The sequence below is a fragment of the Lepidochelys kempii genome, chromosome 10 (assembly GCF_965140285.1).
Source record: "Lepidochelys kempii isolate rLepKem1 chromosome 10, rLepKem1.hap1, whole genome shotgun sequence".
In the NCBI taxonomy this organism is placed as follows: Eukaryota; Metazoa; Chordata; order Testudines; family Cheloniidae; genus Lepidochelys; species Lepidochelys kempii.
Window position 1 is genome coordinate 20,581,904 of NC_136389.1, and position 25,351 is coordinate 20,607,254.

General features: G+C 39.5%; 1 protein-coding gene across 1 annotated transcript in view; it reads left to right on the top strand.

Moving 5' to 3' along the window:
• Positions 1–25,351, top strand: part of SNX29 (sorting nexin 29) — a 454,788-nt gene that overhangs the window by 1,021 nt on the left and 428,416 nt on the right. The window contains 4 exon segments of the mRNA XM_073362374.2: positions 12,950–13,011; positions 14,140–14,204; positions 15,671–15,723; positions 19,688–19,812. Coding sequence (XP_073218475.1) covers positions 13,002–13,011; positions 14,140–14,204; positions 15,671–15,723; positions 19,688–19,812 — 253 coding nt within the window. The 5' untranslated portion in view covers positions 12,950–13,001.

A 25,351-nucleotide genomic window follows, 5' to 3' on the forward strand; every position in this document is an offset into this window, starting at 1 on the left:
AGGACTGGTAGTAACAGTTAACAATAGTTCTCTTCAAATGGGATTTTACATGAGCAATACTTTAAATATAATTTTCAAAATGCAGATTGACACATTCTGCATTCAAATAGAGCAATAACTTAGTTGTAAAAATTGACTTGAAATAAGGCTTGTCAGAGTTGCTCATAAAACACAAATAGCATGCTGAGGGAAATCATCCCCCAACCCCGAGACTGTCCTTTTTTCTGCTGCAGTGAATTGGGAATTAGGTCCTGGGTTCTGTTCTAACTCTACTGCTAAAATGTTTAACCTCTGTTGATGAAAGATGCAATTTTAACATTTAAAGTATTAACTGAGGCAGCTAAACCCCATGTGGATTCATGAATTACATTGGCTATGAAAGAGAAACTATACAACAGATGAAAGTGAGAGCATCTTCCTAACATTTTCTCTGGGTATATGTGGCATTTGTATTTAGAAAAGTTATTTATCAAAATAATTTTGGCTTGAAAGGAGATGAAAAAGATGATCATAGACCCACAGGGAAAGTTATTAGTATTTTGTGAAATGCAGGTAACATTCAGACTTTCAAAACACAAAAAATCTTTTCTCAGATGTTCAGCTTCATTTCAAGTTTTGCCACTATATTCATTTATACTTCGAAACTACCCTGGTAACCTCAAGTGGCCTGCATCTGCTTTTTAGTTGTGGTTCCAGTCCTGCAGTGAGCTCAACCTGGATGTAGGATCAGGGCTTAAGTTGTTATTCGGTGGTAAGTCGTTGCACACTTAAGCAATGGAATTTCCTTTTACAGTTAAAAAGAACAGTTGACATTTCTACGTAAAACTTTGGAAGCTGTTTTATTAGCAGCAGTTTTGTCCATAGTTTGTTTATATATGATATTTCTTGTCACTATTTTTATGAATTACCAAATTTTTGTTTTTGAAGCCTTCATCTATTTTTTTTTACCAATAGAGAGACATGTATGGTGCAGGTAGAATTTTCTCTAAATTGAAATGTTTCTCAGCTATCCAGGACTAGATTATGCATAAAGCAACATTACTAAGGATGATAGGCCAAACGTTTGACCTGCCTTTATAAACTTGTAAATCTTGCCAAGATCTATATGAGTTTAACTAGACAATAAAGTGAAACATGTATTAATAGTTTTCCTCTGAAAAAAGTAGGGTTTATGGGAACATAAACTTGGGCGTCACGGAACAGAGCAACAGGAAAGAGAAAAAAGAAAAGGAGTCTCTAATGTGCCACAAGTACTAACACATTTATTTGAACACAAGCTGTCGTGAGCTACAGCTCACTTCATCGGATGCATGCAGTGGAAAATACAGTGGGGAGATTTTATATACACAGAGAACATGAAACAATGGGTGTTACTATACACACTGTAACGAGAGTGATCAGGTAAGGTGAGCTATTACCAGCAGGAGAGAGGGAAAAAAACCTCACACATAAAAAACATACACATTGTGAAGAGAGTGGTCACTTTGGATGGGCTATTACCAGCAGGAGAGTGAGTTTGTGTGTGGGGGGGTGGAGGGTGAGAAAACCTGGATTTGTGCTGGAAATGGCCCAACTTGATGATCACTTTAGATAAGCTATTACCAGCAGGACAGTGGGGTGGGAGGAGGTATTGTTTCATGGTCTCTGTGTGTATATAATGTCAGCTGCAGTTTCCATGGTATGCATCCGATGAAGTGAGCTGTAGCTCACGAAAGCTCATGCTCAAATAAATTGGTTAGTCTCTAAGGTGCCACAAGTACTCCTTTTCTTTTTGCGAATACAGACTAACACGGCTGTTACTCTGAAACCAAAAAACCAAAACCCCCCTTTTTTAGTTTTAATCAAGGTGGGCCATTTCCAGCAGTTGACAAGAACGTGTGAGGAACAGTGTGGTGGTGATGGGGGAATAAACATGGGGAAATAGTTTTACTTTGTGTAATGACCCATCCACTCCCAGTCTTTATTCAAACCTAATTTAATGGTGTCCAAGTTGCAAATTAATTCCAATTCAGCAGTCTCTTGTTGGAGTCTGTTTTTGAAGTTTTTTTGTTGAAGAATTGTAGCTCTTAGGTCTGTAATCGAGTTACCAGAGAGATTGAACTGTTCTCCGACTGGTTTTTGAATGTTATAATTCTTGACCTCTCATTTGTGTCCATTTATTCTTTTGCATAGTGTCAAGGTTCGTTCCCCACTCTGAACTGTATGTGGGGACCTGCATGAAAACCTCCTCAGCTTACTTTTACCAGCTTAGGTTAAAACTTCCCCAAGGTACAAACTATTTTACCTTTTGCCCTTGTACTTTATCGCTGCCACCACCAAACGTCTAACAGATATATAACCGGGAAAGAGCCTGGAAACGTTTGGAAACGTCTTTCCCCCCCAAAATCCTCCAAAACCCTATGCCCCCCTTCTTGGGGAAGGTTTGATAAAAATCCTCACCAATTTGCATAGGTGAACACAGACCCAAACCCTTGGATCTTAAGAACAATGAAAAAGCAATCAGATTCTTAAAAGAAGAATTTTAATCGAAGTAAAAGAATCACCTCTGTAAAATCAGGATGGTAAATACCTTCCAGTGTAATTAGATTCAAAACATAGAGAATCCCTCTAGGCAAAACCTTAAGTTACAAAAAGACAGAAAAAGAGGAATCTACATTCCATTCAGCACAGCTTATTTTCTCAGCCATTTAAAAAAAATAGAATCTAACGCATATCTAGCTAGATTACTTACTAAGTTCTAAGACTCCATTCCTGCTCTGGTCCCAGCAAAAGCATCACACAGACAGAGAGAGAGAGGTTTTGTTTCTCCCTCCCCCCAGCTTTTGAAAGTATCTTGTCTCCTCATTGGTCATTTTGGTCAGGTGCCAGCAAGGTTATCCTAGCTTCTTAACCCTTTAGAGATGAAAGGGTTTTTCCTCTGGCCAGGAGGGATTTTAAAGGTATTTACCCTTCCCTTTATATTTATGACACATAGAGACTGTCCAGTTTGGCCAATGTACATGGCAGAGGGGCATTGCTGGCACATGATGGCATATATCACATTGGTAGATGTGCAGGTGAACGAGCCTCTGATAGTGTGACTGATGTGATTAGGCCCTATGATGGTGTCCCCTGAATAGATATGTGGACACAGTTGGCAACGGGCTTTGTTGCAAGGATAGGTTCCTGGGTTAGTGTTTTTGTTGTGTGGTTGCTGGTGAGTATTTGCTTCAGGTTGGGAGGCTGTCTGTAAGCAAGGACTGGCCTGTCTCCTGAGATCTGTGAGAGTGATGGGTTGTCCTTCAGGATAGGTTGCAGATTCTTGATGATGCACTGGAGAGGTTTTAGTTGGGGGCTGAAGGTGATGGCTCGTGGCATTCTGTTATTTTCTTTGTTGGGCCTGTCCTGTAGTAGGTAACTTCTGGGTACTCTTCTGGCTCTGTCAATCTGTTTCTTCACTTCAGCAGGTGGGTATTGTAGTTGTAAGAAAGCTTGATAGAGATCTTGTATGTGTTTGTCTCTGTCTGAGGGGTTGGAGCAAATGCGGTTGTATCGTAGAGCTTGGCTGTAGACAATGGATCGTGTGGTGTGGTCTGGATGAAAGCTGGAGGCATGTAGGTAAGTATAGCGGTCAGTAGGTTTCCGGTATAGGGTGGTGTTTATGTGACCATCGCTTATTAGCACTGTAGTGTCCAGGAAGTGGACTGCTTGTGTGGACTGGTCCAGGCTGAGGTTGAGGTATGCTCAGATAAATTTGTTAGTCTCTCAGGTGCCACAAGTACTCCTTTTCTTTTTGTGGATACAGACTAACATGGGTGCTACTCTGAAACCTGTCACTATGCAAGGCACTGAATTTAGCCGTATGGAGTGGAAATCCATCAACTTCATGAAAAAACTTGTACAGATACATTTACAACACACACTTTGCTTCTCTACAAAAGAAAAAGGACACTAAACTATCTAAACTGCTGCATGCCACAAGGGACCACAGCAGTAGTTCCCTTAACCCATCCAGCAATATTGTTAATCTATCTAGCTATACTCTTAGCCCAGCTGAAGAATCTGTCCTATCTCGGGCCTCTCCTTCTGCCCCTCCACTCCCATGAACATGATACAGTTCTGTGGTGATCTAGAATCCTATTTTCGACGTCTCTGACTCAGGGAATATTTCCAACACACCTCTGAACAGCATACTAACCCACAGAGACCTTCCTACCAACACTACAAAAAGAAGGATTCTGGGTGGACTCCTCCTGAAGGTCGAAACAACAGACGGGACTTCTACATAGAGTGCTTCAACCGATGTGCACAGGCTGAAATTGTGGAAAAGCAGCATCACTTGCCCCATAACCTCAGCTCTGTAGAACCAAATGCCATTCACAGCCTCAGAAACAACTCTGACATCGTATTAAAAAAGGCTGACAAAGGAGGTGCTGTCGTCATGAATAGGTCAGAATATGAACAAGAGGCTGCTAGGCAGCTCTCCAACACCACATTCTACAAGCCATTACCCTCTGATCCCACTGAGGATTACCAAAAGAAACTACAGCATTTGCTCAAGAAACTCCCTGAAAAAGCACAAGAACAAATCGGCACAGATACACCCCTAGAGCCCCGAGCACGGGTATTCTGTCTGCTATCCAAGATCCATAAACCTGCAAATCCTGGACGCCCATCATCTCAGGCATTGGCACCCTGACAGCAGGATTGTCTGGCTATGTAGACTCCCTCCACAGGCCCTACGCTACCAGCTTCCTGAGGAAATTACAATCCATCGGTGATCTTCCTGAAAACACCATCCTGGCCACTATGGATGTAGAAGCCCTCTACACCAACATTCCATAAAAAGATGGACTACAAGCCATCAGGAACAGTATCCCTGATAATGTCACGGCAAATCTGGTGGCTGAACTTTGTGACTTTGTCCTCATCCATAACTACTTCGCATTTGGGGACAATGTATACCTTCAAATCAGCGGCACTGCTATGGGTACCGGCATGGCCCCACAGTATGCCAGCATTTTTATGGCTAACTTAGAACAACGCTTCCTCAGCTCTCGTCCCCTAATGCCCCCGCTCTACTTGCGCTACATTGATGACATCTTTGTCATCCGGACCCATAGAAAAGAGGCCCTTAAGGAATTCCTCCATGATTTCAACAATTTCCATCCCACCATCAATCTCAGCCTGGACCAGTCCACACAAGCAGTCCACTTCCTGGACACTACAGTGCTAATAAGCGATGGTCACATAAACACCACCCTATACCGGAAACCTACTGACCGCTATACTTACCTACATGCCTCCAGCTTTCATCCAGACCACACCACACGATCCATTGTCTACAGCCAAGCTCTACGATACAACCGCATTTGCTCCAACCCCTCAGACAGAGACAAACACATACAAGATCTCTATCAAGCTTTCTTACAACTACAATACCCACCTGCTGAAGTGAAGAAACAGATTGACAGAGCCAGAAGAGTACCCAGAAGTTACCTACTACAGGACAGGCCCAACAAAGAAAATAACAGAATGCCACTAGCCATCACCTTCAGCCCCCAACTAAAACCTCTCCAGTGCATCATCAAGAATCTGCAACCTATCCTGAAGGACAACCCATCACTCTCACAGATCTCAGGAGACAGGCCAGTCCTTGCTTACAGACAGCCTCCCAACCTGAAGCAAATACTCACCAGCAACCACACAACAAATGCTGGAAATGGCCCACCTGTTGATCACTTTAGATAAGCTATTACCAGCAGGACAGTGGGGTGGGAGGAGGTATTGTTTCATGATTTCTGTGTGTATATAAAGTCTGCTGCAGTTTCCACGGTAAACATCTGATGAAGTGAGCTGTAGCTCACGAAAGCTCATGCTCAAATAAATTGGTTAGTCTCTAAGGTGCCACAAGTACTCCTTTTCTTTTTGCGAATACAGACTAACACGGCTGTTCCTCTGAAACAACAAAAACACTAACCCAGGAACCTATCCTTGCAACAAAGCCCGTTGCCAACTGTGTCCACATATCTATTCAGGGGACACTATCATAGGGCCTAATCACATCAGTCACACTATCAGAGGCTCGTTCACCTGCACATCTACCAATGTGATATATGCCATCATGTGCCAGCAATGCCCCTCTGCCATGTACATTGGCCAAACCGGACAGTCTCTACATAAAAGAATAAATGGACACAAATGAGAGGTCAAGAATTATAACATTCAAAAACCAGTCGGAGAACAGTTCAATCTCTCTGGTCACTCGAATACAGACCTAAAAGTTGCAATTCTTCAACAAAAAAACTTCAAAAGCAGACTCCGAGAGACTGCTGAATTGGAATTAATTTGCAAACTGGACACCATTACATTAGGTTTGAATAAAGACTAGGAGTGATGTGTCATTACACAAAGTAAAACTATTTCCCCATGTTTTTTGCCCCCCGCCTACTGTTCCTTACACGTTCTTATCAACTGCTGGAAGTGGCCCACCTTGATTATCACTACAAAAGGTTTTTTGTTTTTTTGTCCCCCCCACTGGTAATAGCTCACCTTACCTGATCACTCTCGTTACAGTGTGTATGGTAACACCCATTGTTTCATGTTCTCTGTGTATATAAAATCTCCCCACTGTATTTTCCACTGCATGCATCCGATGAAGTGAGCTGTAGCTCACGAAAGCTTATGCTCAAATAAACTTGTTAGTCGCTAAGGTACCACAAGTACTCCTTTTCTTTTTGTGGATATAGACTACCACGGCTGCTACCCAGGAAAGAGAAAGTATGCATCATATTCACATCTCTCTTTAGGTAGAGAATTAGGCAAACTCAAATGTAATCTGTTTCAACTATGTCCCTTTTTGAGGCTGGGACACTATCATTTATTGTCAGACACTAGCATATACTTTTAGAGTTTATAATATAATAGATAAATGATTAAGGACAAAAGTTTTAACTGACTTGTTTAATGCATGTGAATTTTTTTATTCATCTTTAGTTTTAAGACTAAGATTTTTGACTAGGAATAGTGCAAAATCTTAGTCTTAAAACAAAAAGATGAATAGGACAATTTGCGTGAATTAAACAAGTCAGTTAAAACTTTGGTCCTTAATCATTTTTCTATGATATTACGAACTCTAAAAGTATAAATGTTAGTGTGTGAGAACCAGGAATTGCCTTCGACCACTGTTTTTCAAATTGAAATGCAAATATGGTACAAAAGTTAAAAAACTAATTAGACTGGCAAGTTTATTAGTTGTATTAATCTGTTGCCTTCGTAACACAGACTGAGTATTTTAAGGTGTGACTTTTTAGATAATGTCCTTTTAACAGAATGTGGAACTGTACTGATACTTGTATGAAATACTGCCTGATAGATATTTCCTGTAAGTTTATATCTACTTTATTAATAGTCATGATCTACTCTTACATGCTAGAATATTTTTTTGTGGGTGAGATGACAACCCCAACTAATATAGACATGAACTATATTCAGTATTATAGCATTTTGGACTTGCCATGTACAGTACTGAATAGCTAAAACTGTCAGGGGCTGTCACACAAATAACTAATTCACTACATTTGCTGACTGTAATTACCAAACTTTGCATATTGGAGTTTGCACACTGTGGAATTTCTTAGGTTATTGTGTAACAGAACCCAGTTTTATTAACCGAATGAGAGAGATGTATTCAGGTGAATTGGAGGGTCTTCAATATAAATGATTCATATCAGGGGACAGAACCTAATTTTAGATGTGGAGGTGGTTTGATAAAGGGGGCTTTGGCTAAACTAGGTTCTGGGTGTGTGTGTGTATGTATATTTGGACTGCTCAAATGTCAACCTTAAAATCTATCTATCTATAATATTTTACTTTTTCATTGTAACTTCAGACTTGAATAATGTTCACATTTAAATGCTAACCCATTGCTAAAAAGGCTAATAAAAGTAATATAAAGTATACATATATTTTTAGGGTTGGCATTTGAGTGGTCAAAAAATAACTGGTCAAATATTTTAAAGCATTAATTTTTAGAGTAGTAACACAAAAGCGTAAGATGTTAGCCTTAGATATTTATGCCTAATTACAAAAAACAAGTTACTTACTGAGTTGTTTCAACTCAGAAGAATATGAAACACAATGAAATGAATCTTTAAAAAATGAAAGAAATAATTACTTTTATTCTTTTTAGCAATGGGTTAGCATTTAAATGTGAACATTATTCAAGACTGAACAGTTACAATGAAAAAGTAAAATGAAATTAAACAGAAATAAAATACATAGCAACTCTGAGAGTCCTTTTTAAAGGCACTTATGCTTGATAGGTGCATGTTTTCTCTGTTGGGGGAGGAGGCTTAATGACTGAATGCTCCTCTTTCTCCCCCACTCTTTTCTGAGTTAATTTCTGTAAATTTGTCTAGTCAGTTTAGATTTAAGCTTTTTGAGGCAGGGATCATGTCTTTTAACTTGTTTAATGTGTTTTGTAAACTGCCATGTACAGTGATGGCCAGGTATACAAATAACGATACAGATATAGACATATATTGTTTGTTCTAGAGATTCCAATCAGTTAAGATGCTCAGCTTTCAATTAGTTCACCTTTTTCCAAACAGTTGGCATTAGCATATGTGAAAATGAATGATCAATACATTTAAGTAGGCTTGCTAACAGATGGCACCATGATGCAACTTACCTTTCTGATTGTCATCTACATAGGGCATTCTTGGTGGAATATCGGACAGTATTTGATCCTGGTCAAATAATAGGTGGTCAATTGTCTGGTTTGGCAAGCCTAATTTTTTTTTTTACCATTACAAGACACTGTAGGTGAAATGATACAACAGATTTACTATGCTTCTAATGTAAACTTAGTCTTAATGCCGACAAAGTCTTTAACTTGTCACTTATTCAAGATGATTTTATGTGCTTGGGTAGTGCAGCGAAGAAGTGTTTTTGCCTTTAACTTCCTGAAACTGACTCAAATCCTGACCTGGGTTACAAGGAAACAGGAACCTGAAGAGTCTAATTTTAAGCACTATTTGTGTACCACAGCCTTCGCTGTGATTGTCTTTGCATAAGAGAGGATGAGCACTCAAATAGTATCAGTATGGCCTGACAAGAATTAGGTGTATTGACAGAGCTAGGTACTAAAGCTTTCTGTAGTATGGCTAATTCAAGGCAGCACCATTGAACACTAAATTCAAATACAATTTTTAAAAGCTGATCTTTGTTCGTATCTGAATTTAATCTTATTTTCTGCATATGTAGTGGTTAGGTGTATTAGGATGAATTAAAGGACACAGTCAGTTTAAAAATCATGCTTCTGTCTGAGTTATTATAACTACAGTTGCTACAAATAGTTCTTAAGATCACTGTAACTTATACGGATTAATTGAAAACTTTTTTTTTCCACTTGCAAAATCAGTCAGTTTCTGTTCATGTGTGTTTGGATCTTTCTCATACAATACAGAGAGTAAAAACCTTTTAAAAATAGAAAAGTAAAACCACCAGAAATGGGGGGCAACTCAGAGGCAGGTGCAATACCTGAAACTAATTTTAACTCATTTTTTAAAACTAATAACTTTTAAAAGGAAGGAGTCTCTTCATGCTTTTCTTAGTTTTTGCTTCTTTAAACTCATATGTTCATTGTCATTTTTAGAGTTCTGCATGGACTTCCTTTTTTTAACATAATAATCTAAATATAACTTTTCTTCCCCCCAGTGTGACATATTTAATGTGAAAAAACCTAGTAATATATATGGTGCTGCAAGTTTACTGCTATTTGAATTTGCATGGGAGCAGTTCAGACATCCAGCTTTATGACTGGGCATCACAATAACTTTAGCTGTGTGTAAATTGTGAAATGGAATGCAGTAGATACCTCCTAATTGGTACCCCCTTGTGAGTGGGTGCCTGAATGGGCCACACTGAGGATGCTATATCCAGGGCAGACTACAAGGAATAGGGCAGACAGTCCACCAGACTGGTTGTTTATTCTTTTAGATTCACCACGCCTGTAACAAAGCAACTTCTGTAATACCACACTGGTTACCAAGAAGCCAAATACAGTCCCCTTTAACTGTTCCAGCTCTTGACCTCTATCTAGATAGCCAAGTGTAATACAGTGAGTGGTTACTGAAAACCAGATTTACCATATTTTAGGTCCACCAGTCCGAAAGGACCGACACTGATCCCCAAGTCAACATGAGTTTTAGATCTTACCCAATAATCATGCATATGCCAATCCTTTAGTAAGTAAAACTTAAGGTTTTAATGATAAAAGGAAAAAGAAGGAAGAGAGTTGCAGTCTTTAAGAGATCAGTATACATACAGATATTTGAAAAGTCCTTAGGTCAGTTTCATAGCAGAGACTGTGAGGCTGCTGATTTATAAAAAGTCTTTATGGAATTAATTAAAAAAGTTATAGTCCAATAGTTAGTCCAGGTGTAGAGTTTGTTCAGATTCTTCCATTAGAATTCCAGGGTAAATCCAGAGTAAACCTGGAGACCTCAGTCTTGTTACTTGGACTGTGCCTGTCAAAATTTAAGCAGACCTGAGATAAAAAGGATCAGGCCTGGGCTTTTTCTTCATAGTCTGCTGGCAAGCTGATAAGCCTTTTGATAACAATTGCCACAGCAAGACCTTTCCTGTATGAAGAATAAGCAGTGTATATTGTTGCTTTGAAGCTGATCTTCAATTTCCTATGAATATACAGGAAACCTGTGTTCATTCATATAAGGCAATTAGCCATTCAAACGATCAAGGCAGTTCATAATAGCATAGATAATTGAGCTGAATACAATGCAAATAACATTAGGGTGCTACTGTAGACAATAATACCTCAGAACTAACTGATTCCTCCTAGAAATCTTTGAAAAATATTTTGGACCTCTTTATGTCCTCAGATACAGTTGTGAGACTCCATTAGAAGGGAGTAGTAATTATGCATGCGTATCTTGTATGCATGTTGTTTTCAAGGTCAGCTATTCATTCCTGTTGTTGACTCCTCGCTTGAAGTCCTAATCCACCTCTCATCACACTGTTCTCCACAGCAGCCAATTGTGTTGCTATGAATGGAGAATTAGGACTTCAAGTGAGATAATTAGGGCCTGATCTACTAAAAACAACAATGTTACTGTTATCATACAACTATCCCTAGTATCTTTTTAAAAGAAGAAAAATTTAATATAGATAAAATTGCCTTTCAGTTGTGTTTTTTAAAGACTTATCAAGAGGTATACCCATTAGGACTTTAAAGGATCATAACAGTTAACTGAGGCTTGTAATACTATTTTGTGTTTATATATTACATTTAATATGCTGCTTTAAAGAGAATCAGGGTAAAATATATAGTTCTAAAAATATTACTAGCTACTAATCTTATAAAAGATGAAAAATGTTTTTTATTTTTTACACTTTACTCTGCTTGGATAATGAAACTAGACTGACTAGTCTCACTCTGAATCTCTTGTACTGTGAGTTGCTGATACATTTTAAAAATTATTGGGGAATTTTTTTTTAATTTAGCTTTTTGTAAACCCCTTTTTCTTACAAAATATACACGTCAAACATGACAATATCATAGTTTTTCTGACTATGAAACAGAAATTTTTTTTAAATTGTACTGATCAAACTGCTGAAAACTATCCATAGTTTATAACATTGTTCTTGTTGGAATCATCCGAACTCCTCATCTAAACTTCTCAAGAAAATTATTAGCAACAGCCGTGTGCAGTCATGGTTGAGACTAATACAGTTTTAACTGTAGTGTGGACTCAGCTTTAATTTCAAATCCATACTATGGTTGTATGCTGACTTGCTGGTATCACACCATTCAGTTTTTTAGCAGAGTCTGCACGACAGTGATAAACTTAATCTGGTATGTTCTACGTATTTATGAATTTCTGTTTTGCCTATCAATTTGGTATCTAGGTGATCAAAGGTTTATGTTAATGGATATAATGGTGGCAGAGTGGTATGGATTTGAAAATTGACACATGCGTTGTACCTTGAAGAAAACCTTCCTCCACATAATTAATATTATAAAACTTGTTTCCATTTGAATGAAAGCTGCTTACCTTGTGAAATTCCTACAAACTCTCATTCTGAAATAGCCTGGGACTGCTGACTTTAAGATAAGCATCTCATTGTATTTTCCCTGTTACCTTGAAAGAGAAGGGAATATTGAAGAAATGAGTCTGAGGCAACATGGGGAATGCATGTGTTTAATTGGTGGTTTTGATTATGGCTGGATTTTACTAAGAGTGTACTCTCACTGGCATGTTTTTCTTGTACAGATTTGTAAGTGATTTTGATTATTTGTGGCACACTTAGACCTGCAGATACTTACTCCCTAAAAATATAAATAAAACGATAGTACAATATGACTTAATTCAGCGAAGTTGGAATCTCTGATAAAAATTTTTAGGACTGGAATAATAATGATTATACAGGTCATGGCTGATGTGCATTGGCATCACTGTCTGATGAAGCCTGCACAGTGTACTAAATTAGCTGTACTAAATTTGACTCTAGCCAGAGCTACTGGTATCACCTTCATGTGCACAGAGTTCTTAAAAAAAAAATCTCGAAATGATTGCACAACTTGATTCAAACTTCAAAATCTAAAGTTAACTCTCGGTAAATTGATAATGGAAAATGGCAGTGGTTTCCAAATGAGCACCACTGAGCTCTTATATAATTAGATAATAGTAATTTAGGTAATAAAATATACTTGTTTTTTTTTACTCTGGATTCACATCTGGTGCAGGCATCCTGTGTTTTCTGGAGTCCAGCTCTTGCTGCTACTCTGAAACCTGTCATTATGCAAGGCACTGAATTTAGCCATATGGAGTGGAAATCCACTGCATGCATCCAATGAAGTGAGCTGTAGCTCACGAAAGCTTATGCTCAAATAAATTTGTTAGTCTTTAAGGTGACACAAGTACTCCTTTTCTTTTTGCGGATTCAGACTAACACAGCTGCTACTCTGAAATCTGCAGGAGAGGAGCAGCTTCCATGGAATGAATTGTGGTCAGTTTTAATCTCTTCTCCTGCTTGGGTAAATTGGAGGTGCTTTGTGCAGGAATAGTACACATATGAGATTGTGTAATAGGTGCTCCAGGGTGATGGGCTGCAAGAAGAAGAGAGAAATGTTTTCCACCCCTTATACCTTCTCCAGTTCTTCAATGTTGTCTGGGTAATAGGTTTTGCTAGGTGATGAGGGAAATTTATTCAAGTAGAATTCTGATATGGAGGTCAGAGTTTTATATGAATCTGAATATCCTTTGCAGGGAGGAGGAGGAAGAACAACAAGAAGAAGAAAAGTGTGGGCACAGAATGGTCTAACTTAGGGCCCAGAGAGATAAGGTGGTGAAGTAATATCTTTTGGACCAACTTCCGTTGGTCAGAGAGATGAGCTTTTGAGCTTACAAAGCTCTTCTTCAGGTCTGTGTAAGCTTAAAAGCTTCTTTCTCTCCTCAACGGAAGTTGGTCCAGTAAAAGATATTACCTCACCCACCTTGTCTATCTAACATTCTGGAACCAGTACAGCTACAACAACACTACGTATAACTCAACGTCTGACATATTAGGAGTAGTGGCAGATAAGTGTAGGAAGTCCTTTTAAAAACCTGAGAGAAGACTAGATTAACAGTGCACAGTGACTTAGCCTAATTAAACAGCAAGCTTTATGTGCAGCCAGACATGTTTATAAAAGATTTTCCAACCAAGCAAGGTGTGAAAGCTGACACTGCATACTGAAATTATTTAGATTAAAAAGTTAAATGTTGTGGCCTGTGCATTAATGTTTACGTGTAGTGGCTTGCTTACTAATTAACTTTACCTGATTGGCATTAATCAAGAGAAGACTATGTTAATACTGTTCTTAATATTTTAAGAACTGTAGAGTAATTTTTATTGATTCCACAAAAAGAATAACTTATTAAAATCAGACTGACTGACTGATCATCTACCATTGTTTCTGCATATTAAATAAAGGGTATCTAAAAAAACAAAACAAAAAGGTCTAATCTTGCATCCTCTTACTCAGAGAAGTACTTCCGTTAACCTCAGTGAGATGACTAGTACATGTGAGGAAAGTTTTCCAGAATTGGGACTAGTATATTTTTGTTAAAATAATAGAGCTGTGTTGAATTTTAGGATCAAAGAACAATGACACCAAAAGACAATTTCTTCTAGAGCGGCTACTGGATGCAGTTAAACAGGTAAGAAATCAAAACAATAAATACAAGTTTGCCCCAATTCTAAAAATCTTTCTGCAGTATATAAATGCTGAGTTGACGTTTCTGTCAAGAGCTGCTATTATTCTTCCCTCCCCTCTTCAATAGATGGAGGGGGAAACTTACTGTTCTTAAGAAGTTCTCTCAGGCCTTGACTTCTCTAGGAAAAAAGGTGTGTTAGCTAATGTATTAAAATCGCAGAGCAAACAAGGCAAGTTATAGTTGTAACACATGTTTACTAGTTGAGGTAAACCCTAGCAGGGAGCCTGGGATTTACCTTGACCAGTTAAGATGCTGTTAAAACTACAGTTTACCTGTCTACAGTAGGATTTTAACATCATTCTATCTACAGAGTTAAAAAATGCAGTCTCCCTGCCCAATGTAGACATGGTGTTATGTTCACTCAAAAGTTATAAACCCAGAACTTGGTAGATTTTTAAGGCTAGAAGGGACTATTGCGATCAACTTATGTAGCAGGATTGTGGGTAGAATGTGAAGAGAAGTTTGGGGTTCTGTATGGAGTTCTGCTTCTGTGATCCATGTTTGTGCATAGTGGTCCAGTGGAGAATTCTGCCCTAATTCTGTAACTGAATGTCAAAACTCTTGAGACCGTGTTACAAGAAAATATATGCAAAAAAGTTAAATAATTAATAGCTTAACTCGGAAATTTTTTGAGAAATCTCTGATAACTTTAAAAAAAATGTGTGGAAGTTTTCGGAAGTTTAGAATAAAAAAAATTCTAAGTTGGTTACATTAATAAAAAAATCTAGGAACATGCAATGCTTTTGATATCCGGGTTGCCAAATATGACAGATTTTCATTTAGCAGCTAAAAGATAGAAAGGTTTGATAATGCACTGTGTGCTGGTGGTGGAGATAGTGGTAAACCGTATACATTAGTAACATATTTACTTTGAGTTCAGGTATATGTTGATTTTTTTTCTATTTCAAATGTTGCTTGCCTCTCTTATCCCATAAGGTTAAATAGAGACAATGCAGGTATGATGCACTTTTTCTTCCCCATCCCAAGTTCAAAATTATTATTGTTTGTGAGTATCTGTGCAATCCTGGATATAGTGCTTGCTTCTGTGAGTAGACGTAGCACTACTCACTGAAGTACATACTGTTCCTGGAAGCAATAAGTGTGTGCAGATTTAAGCCTGAACTAGTAATTGGATTTAGAAATGGAGACCATCATCATCTTAGTGAAACAGGTTTTGGATTCTTGATCCTCCAGACAAGTTAACAGAGAAGTTACTTGACTTATTAAAAGTATTTTAAAATAACTTTTAAAGTCTGTATTTTCAGAATGTTTCTTTGGTGAAAAACAGAACTTTATTTATGCTGAGTCAGTGAACATCTTTTTTTGGTTTGTTTTTAAAAATTAAAATTAGAGCATTTAAGGATTTTCAGTTTCTTAACACTCGTGTTATTTAAACTTATTCATTACAGTGTCAAATCCGATTTGGAGGAAGAAAAGAAATTGCTTCAGATTCTGATAGCAGGTAAAAAGCTTTAGGGAGCATGTCTAAATTTATATATCATTATTACATAGGCTATATAATAAAAAGATATTTGGCCCACTTCAAAACATGCTTGTTTATGTAACTGCTGATACGAGAAACTCTTGGTTGCCTTCTTCATATTGGTGCACATGAATCATATTCCAGACAAAGGGGATTCTTAGGTGTTTGCAGGATTAAGGCAAAATGCTGAATTCCAAAGTCTGGATATAAGTAAAAAAGAACTTTATTTGTTACCCCAATACTTCTGTTTTTAAAATGACTATATAATATTTATATAGATGTCTTAAATCTAGCCCTGTTCTGTTACGGGTTTCCTATTTTAACCAATTAAAAATGAACATATGAAAACCGAAGGTTTTTTTTCTTACTCCCGATGTTCTTTAGCTGCAAAAAGCATTTTCTCCCTAATCCTCTCTCCCTGCCACAAACTGCCTCCTCTTAATTGTAGAAATGCCAATTGAAAATTGTCATTTAGTTTCTGTTGTCATTTAGGTTCCCGTTGGTCAACTAGGTTATAGTGTTGAGTAACAGGTTGATAGTGTAACTAATTATTAGGGCTGCTGTCTTTTTAGTGAAAGCCAGCAGAGACCAGTTGAAAGATTCTGATCGTCTACCAGAACGTACATTAAACTCCACTGCTGCCTGTCCTAAATTCTTAAACCAACTCCCATTTCAGTTCTGTAAACTAACCTTGAACTTAGTTAAGCTGCCTTTGGAGAAAAGTACCTAGACTAGAGGTGGAAATGGCAGCTACTTCTTCCTTATTCACTCAGCTGCCTTTTCAAGGTAGTTTGTCATCCATTGACCAGTTTCTTATAAACTACACTGCTTACCTAGATTTTTTTCCCCATAGAAAGTGAATTAAAATGGCAACTGTGAATTGTTAATTCTTTTTTTTATTGTGTATATTATATCTCTCCCCCACCCTTTGTATGTTGCTTGTCTTACTGTGAAAGCTTCTAGAGGCAGGGACTGTCTTCCTGAGTGTGAACTGTAATGTTAAAATAGAAGTAGTTATTTCCAGATTCAGAGCAAAAACTTCTGATCCAAACTACTACTTTTTGCAACATTGCTCTATTTCTGAAACAATTTGTCAAGAATTAGAAGTTTGGGTATTCCTTTTAGGATTGATATGTTGACAAGCATGGACATTTGGGATTTAAAAAGCCTAATGCTAAGCCAAAAAATGACATGGTTTACTCATAAATGTCTCTTGAATCAGGCAGAATGCTCATCTTGCTCAGTCGTGTTATTTGGCTGTAGTTAGGCAGCTTAAGTCTTAATTAAACAGGAAGTGAAAATTTTACATGTAGAGATTTCTGATCACATATTTTTCCAGTGTGATTTGGAGCTATGCTCAATGGTTGAGAATATTTTTGGAGGAGAGAATAAGTCACACTTAGGGCTTATTTACTCTACAAAATTAGGTTGACTGAAATTAGGTTGACCTACAGCCACGTCAGCAATTACATTTGCTGTTGGTGTCCACACTGCCCTCCTTCTGCCAGTGGTGCACGTTCTCATCAGGTGTGCTTGTACCAACTGACAGTCAGAGTGTAGGGCTCACAGCTGTCTATTTCACAGCTGGAACCCCCAGGCCCACAGGGCTGACTGCCTACCAGCAGTGAAATAGACATTCTGGTCAGTTTATTGGCTGCTGCTATTTCAAATTTTGTCTCTGGCTCTGGCTGTCAGCCCTGGGGTTGCGGGGTGGAGGGTTCCAATTGTGAGCTTGGCGCCTGGCTGACAGCCAACAAACAATGTAAGTAATGCAGAGTCTACATGGACACTGCATCAGTCTAACTACATCAATCTAAGTGCTACACCTTTCGCGGAGGTGAGTTTTATTAATTTGATGAAGTGGGTGACTTACATCAGCGGGAGTACCATTGTAATGTAGACACTGACGGAGTTAGGTCGACATAAGCTGCCTTATGTCACCTTAAGTCTGAAGTGTAGCCCAGGCCTTATGTGGGTTGCAAATTTTACGAGATTTACTAATTTCAGTGATGTTCTTTCATCTTTTTTTATAGCTGGATTTTTTAATTGTTCACAGTTCTCCAGTGTCCAGTAAACAAAGGGCCATTTTGTTGTTGGTTTGTTCTGTATAGATTCTTATATCACATGCATCATGGTGATAGTATCTGTTATCTACACACAAAATACACATGACTGAAACACTTTTAGTTTCCAGTGGCTATTATTTTTCATATAATTTTGCTTTTTCTATAGATTGCTATAAGAATTTATTACTCCAGCATGAAAAATGTTTCCATTTCATTTTGGGAGACATAATTCAGTTTCTCATAGTAATATTCACCCCCCAGCTCCCATTGGCCATGGTCAGTGCTCCTAGGTGGAGGAACGGCCACAGGGGCTCCATGCACTGCCCCCATCCCATCCCACCCCACCCCAATACTGACTCTGCAGCTCCCATTGGCTGGGGACCATGGCCAAAGGAAGCTGCGGTGATGGCGCCTGCGGGTGGAGGCAGCGTGCAGTGCTGCCTGGCCGCTCCTCCACCTAGGAGCGTTGACCTTGGCCAATGCGAGCTGCAGGGCGGTGCCTGCGGGTGGAGGCAGTGCGCAGAGCCACCTGGCTGTGCCTCTCCGGACATGTTGCTGCTTGCAGGGAGCTGCCCGAGGTGAGCGCTGCCCGGATCTGGTACGCCAAAACCCCTCACGCACTCCACCCCCCTTCCCCGAGCCCCCTCCCATACCCAAACTCTCTCCCAGAGCCCACAGCCCCTCCTGCGCCCCAGCCCTAAGCTTCTTCATGCACCCAAACTCCCTCCCTTTTAGTCAACCGGAATTTTTGACTTACTGGCACCTCCCAGTCCCCCAACATGCCAGATAACAAAGCTTTTGGTGTATTTGTTATGACATATTCAGAAAAGGAGTACAGTGGACTATGGCTTAATTTTAAAAAATAAGTTAAATTTACTAAAATACCAAGTAGTAAGGTTGACATAAATTTTTTAAAAAAGTCTAAATTACTTTCTAGGCAGATTTTGCTTCATTTTACAATGCCTAAAATGGTTGAGGAGCATCAATATACATTTTTATGTTATCATTTTCTTAGTCAGGTTTGCAGTGCAGATTGTGTTGAATAATTTAAGTTTTTAAGATAATTACAGAAAACTTGAAATCTAAAATTTCAGCCGCTATCAAGGTGTAGACATAAGTGAAGGTATATGCATGTTACTCTGACAAGTTTTGTGTAGCTTGCTTTTTGTCATCAAAATTGAGCTTTTTCATGTGTCGTGGGTTTGACGCTGTTCCAGTTGCACAAATGAAAATAAGCTTTGCGTATGATGTATTACAATACATCTGAAAAACAGCAAAAGTGTCACTAACAAACAGGTAAAATTGCCTAGAACTTGTATATGCACATTGTCAGCATATTCCAGCAAATCATCAAATAGTTGTAAATTTTGAACTGTATCTGTTTAAAATATAATTGTATTATGTACAGAGGAGCTGAAATGAATGGGATCTAAAAAACACTCCAACATGTAAAGATCAATTTCTAAATTGACTGTTAACTTTTTGTAACAAGCAGTTTCCTGTGGCTCTGTATAGTTACTGTAACCTAGTGGATATGAATAGGTTTATAGAGCTTTCACATAATAAAGAGATTACCGTAAATCAGCGGTTCTCAAACTTCAATGCACTGCGACCCCCTTCTGACAACAGAAATCACTGCACGACCCCCAGAGGGGGGACCCAAGCCTGAGCCCGCCCAAGCTCTACTGCCCTGGGCAAGGGGGACTGTAACCTTAGCCCTGCTGAAGCCCCCTGGCGTCTGATGTATAAGGGAACTGCATGTACCTGCACATTCTGCATTTATTCCAGATGTCTAAATCCACTGAATCTAAACATAATTGATTGTTTTTATTCTTTTCAGATTGTCTTTAATTAATTAATCATGTATTGTGTTGCAGAGTTACTTGCCTGTGTGCTCAGTTTGAAGCTGTACTACAGCATGGTTTGAAGAGGAGCCGAGGATTAGCATTAACAGCAGCAGCAATCAAACAGGCGGCAGGTTTCTCCAGCAAAACAGAAACAGGTAGTGCACTGTTCCAAACTGACCTATTGAAAAATGTCAAAATACTATCCTTGTTATGTGTAAGCAATCGACGTAACCTCTCGTTTTTGGGTTTAAGAAAACAAACCAGGCTCTAAGCTATTTTTAATGTACTTAACTGAACTCTCATTACAAAATAAAGATGCTTGTTAATTCACTCTTATGTAGTATGTTGTACATATTTATGTTGAAGAGTGTTTAATATTTGAATATCTAAAAATGGGTTTAAAAATCCAAGATGCTGTTAATACTAGTTTAGTATATGCTGGAATTTATTTTCTTAAAGTGATTGTAAATAGCAGTATAAACTCTCTGACTTTTTTTTCACAGTTTAGTTTCATTTTCACAGCAGTTTTAGCCCAAAATTTCTTATGCTACTTTCAGGAGTCCTCAGTCCATACAATTCTATGATAAGAACTTTCCAAGGCACTTCTATTTGGTAACAGTTGATATTGCTAAACATTATATAATTGTAATGTTGCTTTTGTAATGGTATTGTTCCATTATTAACCCTATTTTATTCTGTTTTTAATTTTCAAAATTTATGGCAGTGGGCATGAGATAGTAAGTCTTGATAGGAATTTTAAAAGCAAAACTTATGCTGCTTGTATTGGGTAGAGTTTTATCTACCGTTTTTTATTTTTGTGGTCAAAATACTTTCTTTTTTTAGTGAACACTTTGCTTTTGTGTTGAGCTCTGTTTCCTTTCTGCTCCTCTTCTCTTCACTCCCCCATGTTTATTTATCCACACTTTGTGTTTAAAAAGTTCAGCTTCATGATGTCTCCTTTGCTTGGCCTCCAGTGGTCTGTTTGTCTTCCCTTCCTCATCTAAGAGATAACAGTTTTAAGGTATTATAAGTAAGGCTGCGAGTCTGTCATGGAAGTCACAGATTCTGTGACTTTCCGGGACCTCCATGAGTTCTGCAGGGGCCAGTGTGATTAGCCCGGGGGCCACCTGAGCAGTTCGGGCAGCCCCTGGGCCAGCTGCACTGACTGCTGCTGGGGCAATCTCGGGCCACAACATCCATCAGCATGGAGTTGCCGTGTGGGACAGGGTGAGGGCTCTGGTTGGTGCTTACGTTGGGGGAGCTCCCCGGAAGCTGCAACATGTTCCTAGGTGGATGCACGGCCAGACCGCTCTGCGCAATGCCTCCGCCTATAGGCACCGTCCCCGCAGCTCCCATTGGCCGTGGTTCCCAGCCAATGGGAGCTGTAGAGCGGGTGCTCGGGGCGGGGGCAGCGTGTGGAGCCACACACCCCCCGTTCACGCCTCTGTCTAGGGGCTGCAGAGACAGCCGCTTCTGGGAGCCGTGCAGAGCCCAGTAGGGAGCCCGTCAGCCTCTCCGAGCAGCAGCTGGGGTCCTGGGCCACGTACCCCTGCTCCAGAACACCTGCGTAGCTTCCCTGGGCCTCCCCCTGCCCCAGAGTACCCAAGTTTTAGTCAGGGGTATACAGTAGAAGTCATGGATACGTCACGGCGGGAATTTTTGTTTACTGTCCGTGACTTTTACTAAAAATACCTGTGACTAAAACGTAGCCTTAATTATAAGGGACCATAATCTTCAGGCTTCTGAAAATCACTCAACTATAACAAATGTTAAAGTAATATACTTTGACATTTAATCCTTCTATATGGTGGAATTTATTATACTTACTGTGACCTCCACCTACAGTTTCCATAATACTGTTATGTGGCATATTACAAATACAGTTAACTGCAATAAGAACTTGTAGTTTAATCTTATTTTTTTCTCATCGTTTAGTTAATGCGGTTTTTGTTCTTGTTGGTCATTGGTAGTTTCTTCAGTGGATAGCCTCCCCAGCCTCCAATTTACAGTCTCATCCATTTGTTCAGCAGCTGTTCTGCCCTCTCCTAATCCAAGATCTTGTATTCTACCATTACCTATTACTGCTCCTGGTGATCTCAATACTTTGCCATTTAAATGCATTCCTATATTCCTCACTATTATTGGGGCCCTACCAAATTTGCGGCCATGAAAAACGCATCACGGACCATGAAATCTGGTCTTTTGTGGGCTTTTACCCTATACTGTATAAATTTCACTGGGGAGACCAGCGTCTCTCAAACTGGGGGTCCTGACCCAAAAGAGAGGTGCGGGGGGATCACAAGGTTATTGGGTGTGGGGGGGAGGACACGGTATTGCCATCTTTCTGCGCTGACTTCAGAACTGCGCAGCTGGAGAGCAACGGCTGTTGGCTGGGTGGCCAGCTCTGAAAGCAGCTCCCCACCCGCAGCAACGCAGAAATAAGGGTGGGAATACCATACGATGCCACCCTTACTTCTGCGCTGCTGCTGGAACGGCACTGCCTTCAGAGCTGAGCTCCTGGCCAGCAGCCTCCACTCTCCAGCTGCTCAGCTCTGAAGGCAGCGCCGCCAGCAGCACAGAAGTAAGGATAGCAGTACTGCAACCTCCCATACAATAACCTTGTGACATCTCCCCCCCTTACAACTCCTTTTTGGGTCAGGACCCCTACAATTACAGCACCGTGAAATTTCAGGTTTAAATGGCTGAAATCATGAAATTTATGATGTTTAAAATCCTATGACTGTGACATTGAGCAAAGTGGACCATGAATTTAGTAGGGTCCTAACTATTACGCTCCAGTGCTCAGTGCATGGTTGGTGGTAAAATCAGAAGCTTGTGAGGTTCCTTGGTCCATCTTTGAACTTTCTTAATCTTAAAATTCTGAGATATCCATCCACATTACCTAGGTCAGCGAAATTGTTCCCAAGCTTCCGTGTGCTCATATAACCGTTTTAAAAAAAAAGCGTTTTACTTGGCTGCCTGTCAGTAATATGAGATTATTTTTCTACTCAGAGGAGAGGAGGGAAAGTATCTATCTTTTTTTGGCTGCATAGAAAACCATAATAATGAGTAACATGTGGAAGCTCAGTCAAGAGTGAGAACGTGGATGTGGTACAGCAGGCAAATTTAACAACACCGAATAGTTACTGAAGAGAACATATTATCAATATGTCTGTGACTATTTGCAAGTAAACTTAATTTTCTGAATGATTGTGCATCTCCAAAACAGGTACAAATGTAATTTAATACTGTTACTACTTCCAGGAAAATGATTCTGACCTGGTTTGTATTCAGGGTGGCAATAACACAAAGGAATAGATGAACGCTGTGATTAATATGTCTGAATGCTACATTTCTGCTGCATAAATGTGGCTATAGCAGCAATCTTTGGCAGTAAAAAAGTTAGACAACTCAGCTGAACTTAATGGACGCAAATTTTATGACAAAATGTGATCCAGAATGGCTATAAATCATCTACAGTGCTGCTTTTTATATCAGTGCTGATATTTTAATATTCTGTTTTATTTTTATTCATATTAACTACAAACTGAGTATTTTACCAAAGATACGCTTTGAAAAAGAGCAGCCTTTTTGAGTGGATCTTTAAAAATCCTGTGGTACTTAAAAATTCATATAAAATATTATATCTTTGTTTTTTGTAAGCAAGATTCTGAAAAAAACATTTTTACTCTTTGAGAGTGAATGTGGTTTTCATGGCTGTAGCAATATGTAGTCCTGAAAGGCATGTGCAATTGTTACAGGTCCCTTCTTCCTCAGTAGTGTCGCAACTCTATCTCTAGTTTGATGTTCCTTTATTCTTGTGTTCTCTTGGATTGAAATAACAATACAGGACTTCATTCTGGTATCTGTTAGAGTCCTTTAGCATAAAGGGTCTGCACTCCCTGTAGGGTTTGTTTGAAAAATGGGTAGAAGAGTATTTTGAGAAGATTGAAAATATTTGGAGAGAATTCCTCCTCTTTCCTGTACCCCCATTACACTTCTGTTAACAGAATGGTCTTAACAGAAGCAGAGGTTAGGTGACGGTTTCTCTCTTCTCCCTGCTCATTAGAACTCTTCTGCTCTTGCCCCTTGTTAGTGGTACTCTTGTGCCTGTGTGTTTTACCTTTCTTTGTTGCATCATTTCCCCCTATGTCGTTCAGGTATAATATACTGGTATAGATTGTTCCATTACCTTGGCTGCCCCAGGATTATACTAATAAATCATAACCCAGGGACCCATTCTTGAAAGCTGCATAATCTATTTTATAGATGGTAAACCATGGCACAGAAGTTGAGTGGCTTTCTTAAAATCATTTGAAGAGCCAGTGACAGACCTAGGGACTATAACTTGAAAATACAAACAACTTATGCCTGTAAACCATGAATGATGTGGAGAAAGTGACTAATGAAGTGTTGTTTATCCTTTCACATAACACAAAAACCAAGGGTCACCCAATGAAATTAGTAGGCAGCTGGTTGAAAACAAAAGGAAGTACTTCTTCACACAGCGCACAGTCAGCTTGTGGAACTCATTGCCAGGATATGTTGTGAAGACCAAAACTATAATTTGGTTAAAAAAAGAACTCGATAAGTTAATGGAGGATAGGTCCATTAATGGCTATTAGCCAGGATGGTCAGGAATGCAACCCCATGCTGTGGATGTCCCTAGCCTCTGACTGCCAGAGGCTGGGAGTGGATCACTGGGGATGGATCACTCAATGATTGCCTATTCCCTCTGAAGCACCTGGCATTGGCCACTGTCGGAAGAGAGGATACTGGGCTAGATGGACCATTGGTCTGACCCAGTATGGCCATTCTACTTCTGGGGGAATTCTGCGCCACTGCGCAATGCAGAATTTGCACAGAATTACTGTTCTGCGCAGAATTTCTTTTTCCCTGCAGAATTGGCACTGCAATTTTTTTGCATCTTTTTCCCTGCTGGCTGCCACTAGGGGTTGCTGGATCCAGCAGAGCCCAGCTTTCTAGCTTTCAAATGGAAGGCACTACCAGGGGGAGAGGGAGGAGGAGCTGGAGGGTTCCCAGCAGCTACAGTTCCCAGCACACTCTGAAGGAAGGAGGTGGTGTTCAGGAATCTCAGTACAAGCCTGTGACCCAGCATTACGCAGTTTCTCCCTCTGGATCTCTGGGCACTGTGGGGAGGAGGTTTGGGGGTGACCTACAACTGGGCTCTGAGGAGGGGGAGATTGTGGGTCTTTGGGTGCGTGGGTGCCCGCAGTTGGGCTCTGGGGTTGTGGATATCTGGGCTGAGGGATGCCCCACGGCTGAGCTCTGTGGGGGGAAGGTATGGGTGTCTGGTACCCCTGGCTTGGCTCTGGGTGGGAGGGGGCAGAGAAACAGGAACTGTGTTGTCATAGGGGTTTCTTTAACTCTCTACTCCTGGGGGAATTTTTGTTATCTTTATTGTTACAGACACAGTTGCTGACAGGTATTTTGAAATAAATTACCAAAATAATTGAAACTTGTGCAATTATATAGTGTTATTTTGACAAATAAAATATGCATTATTTTGCAGAATTTTAAAATATTGCGTGCAGAATTTTTAATTTTTCATTGCAGGATTCCCTCAAGAGTGCCATTCTTATATTCTTAAACATTTTTTCTTCTTTACAGCATGCCATCTTATTTTATTATTGGCAGTGATTACCCTCCCTACTGTGTCTTATGATTCATAAT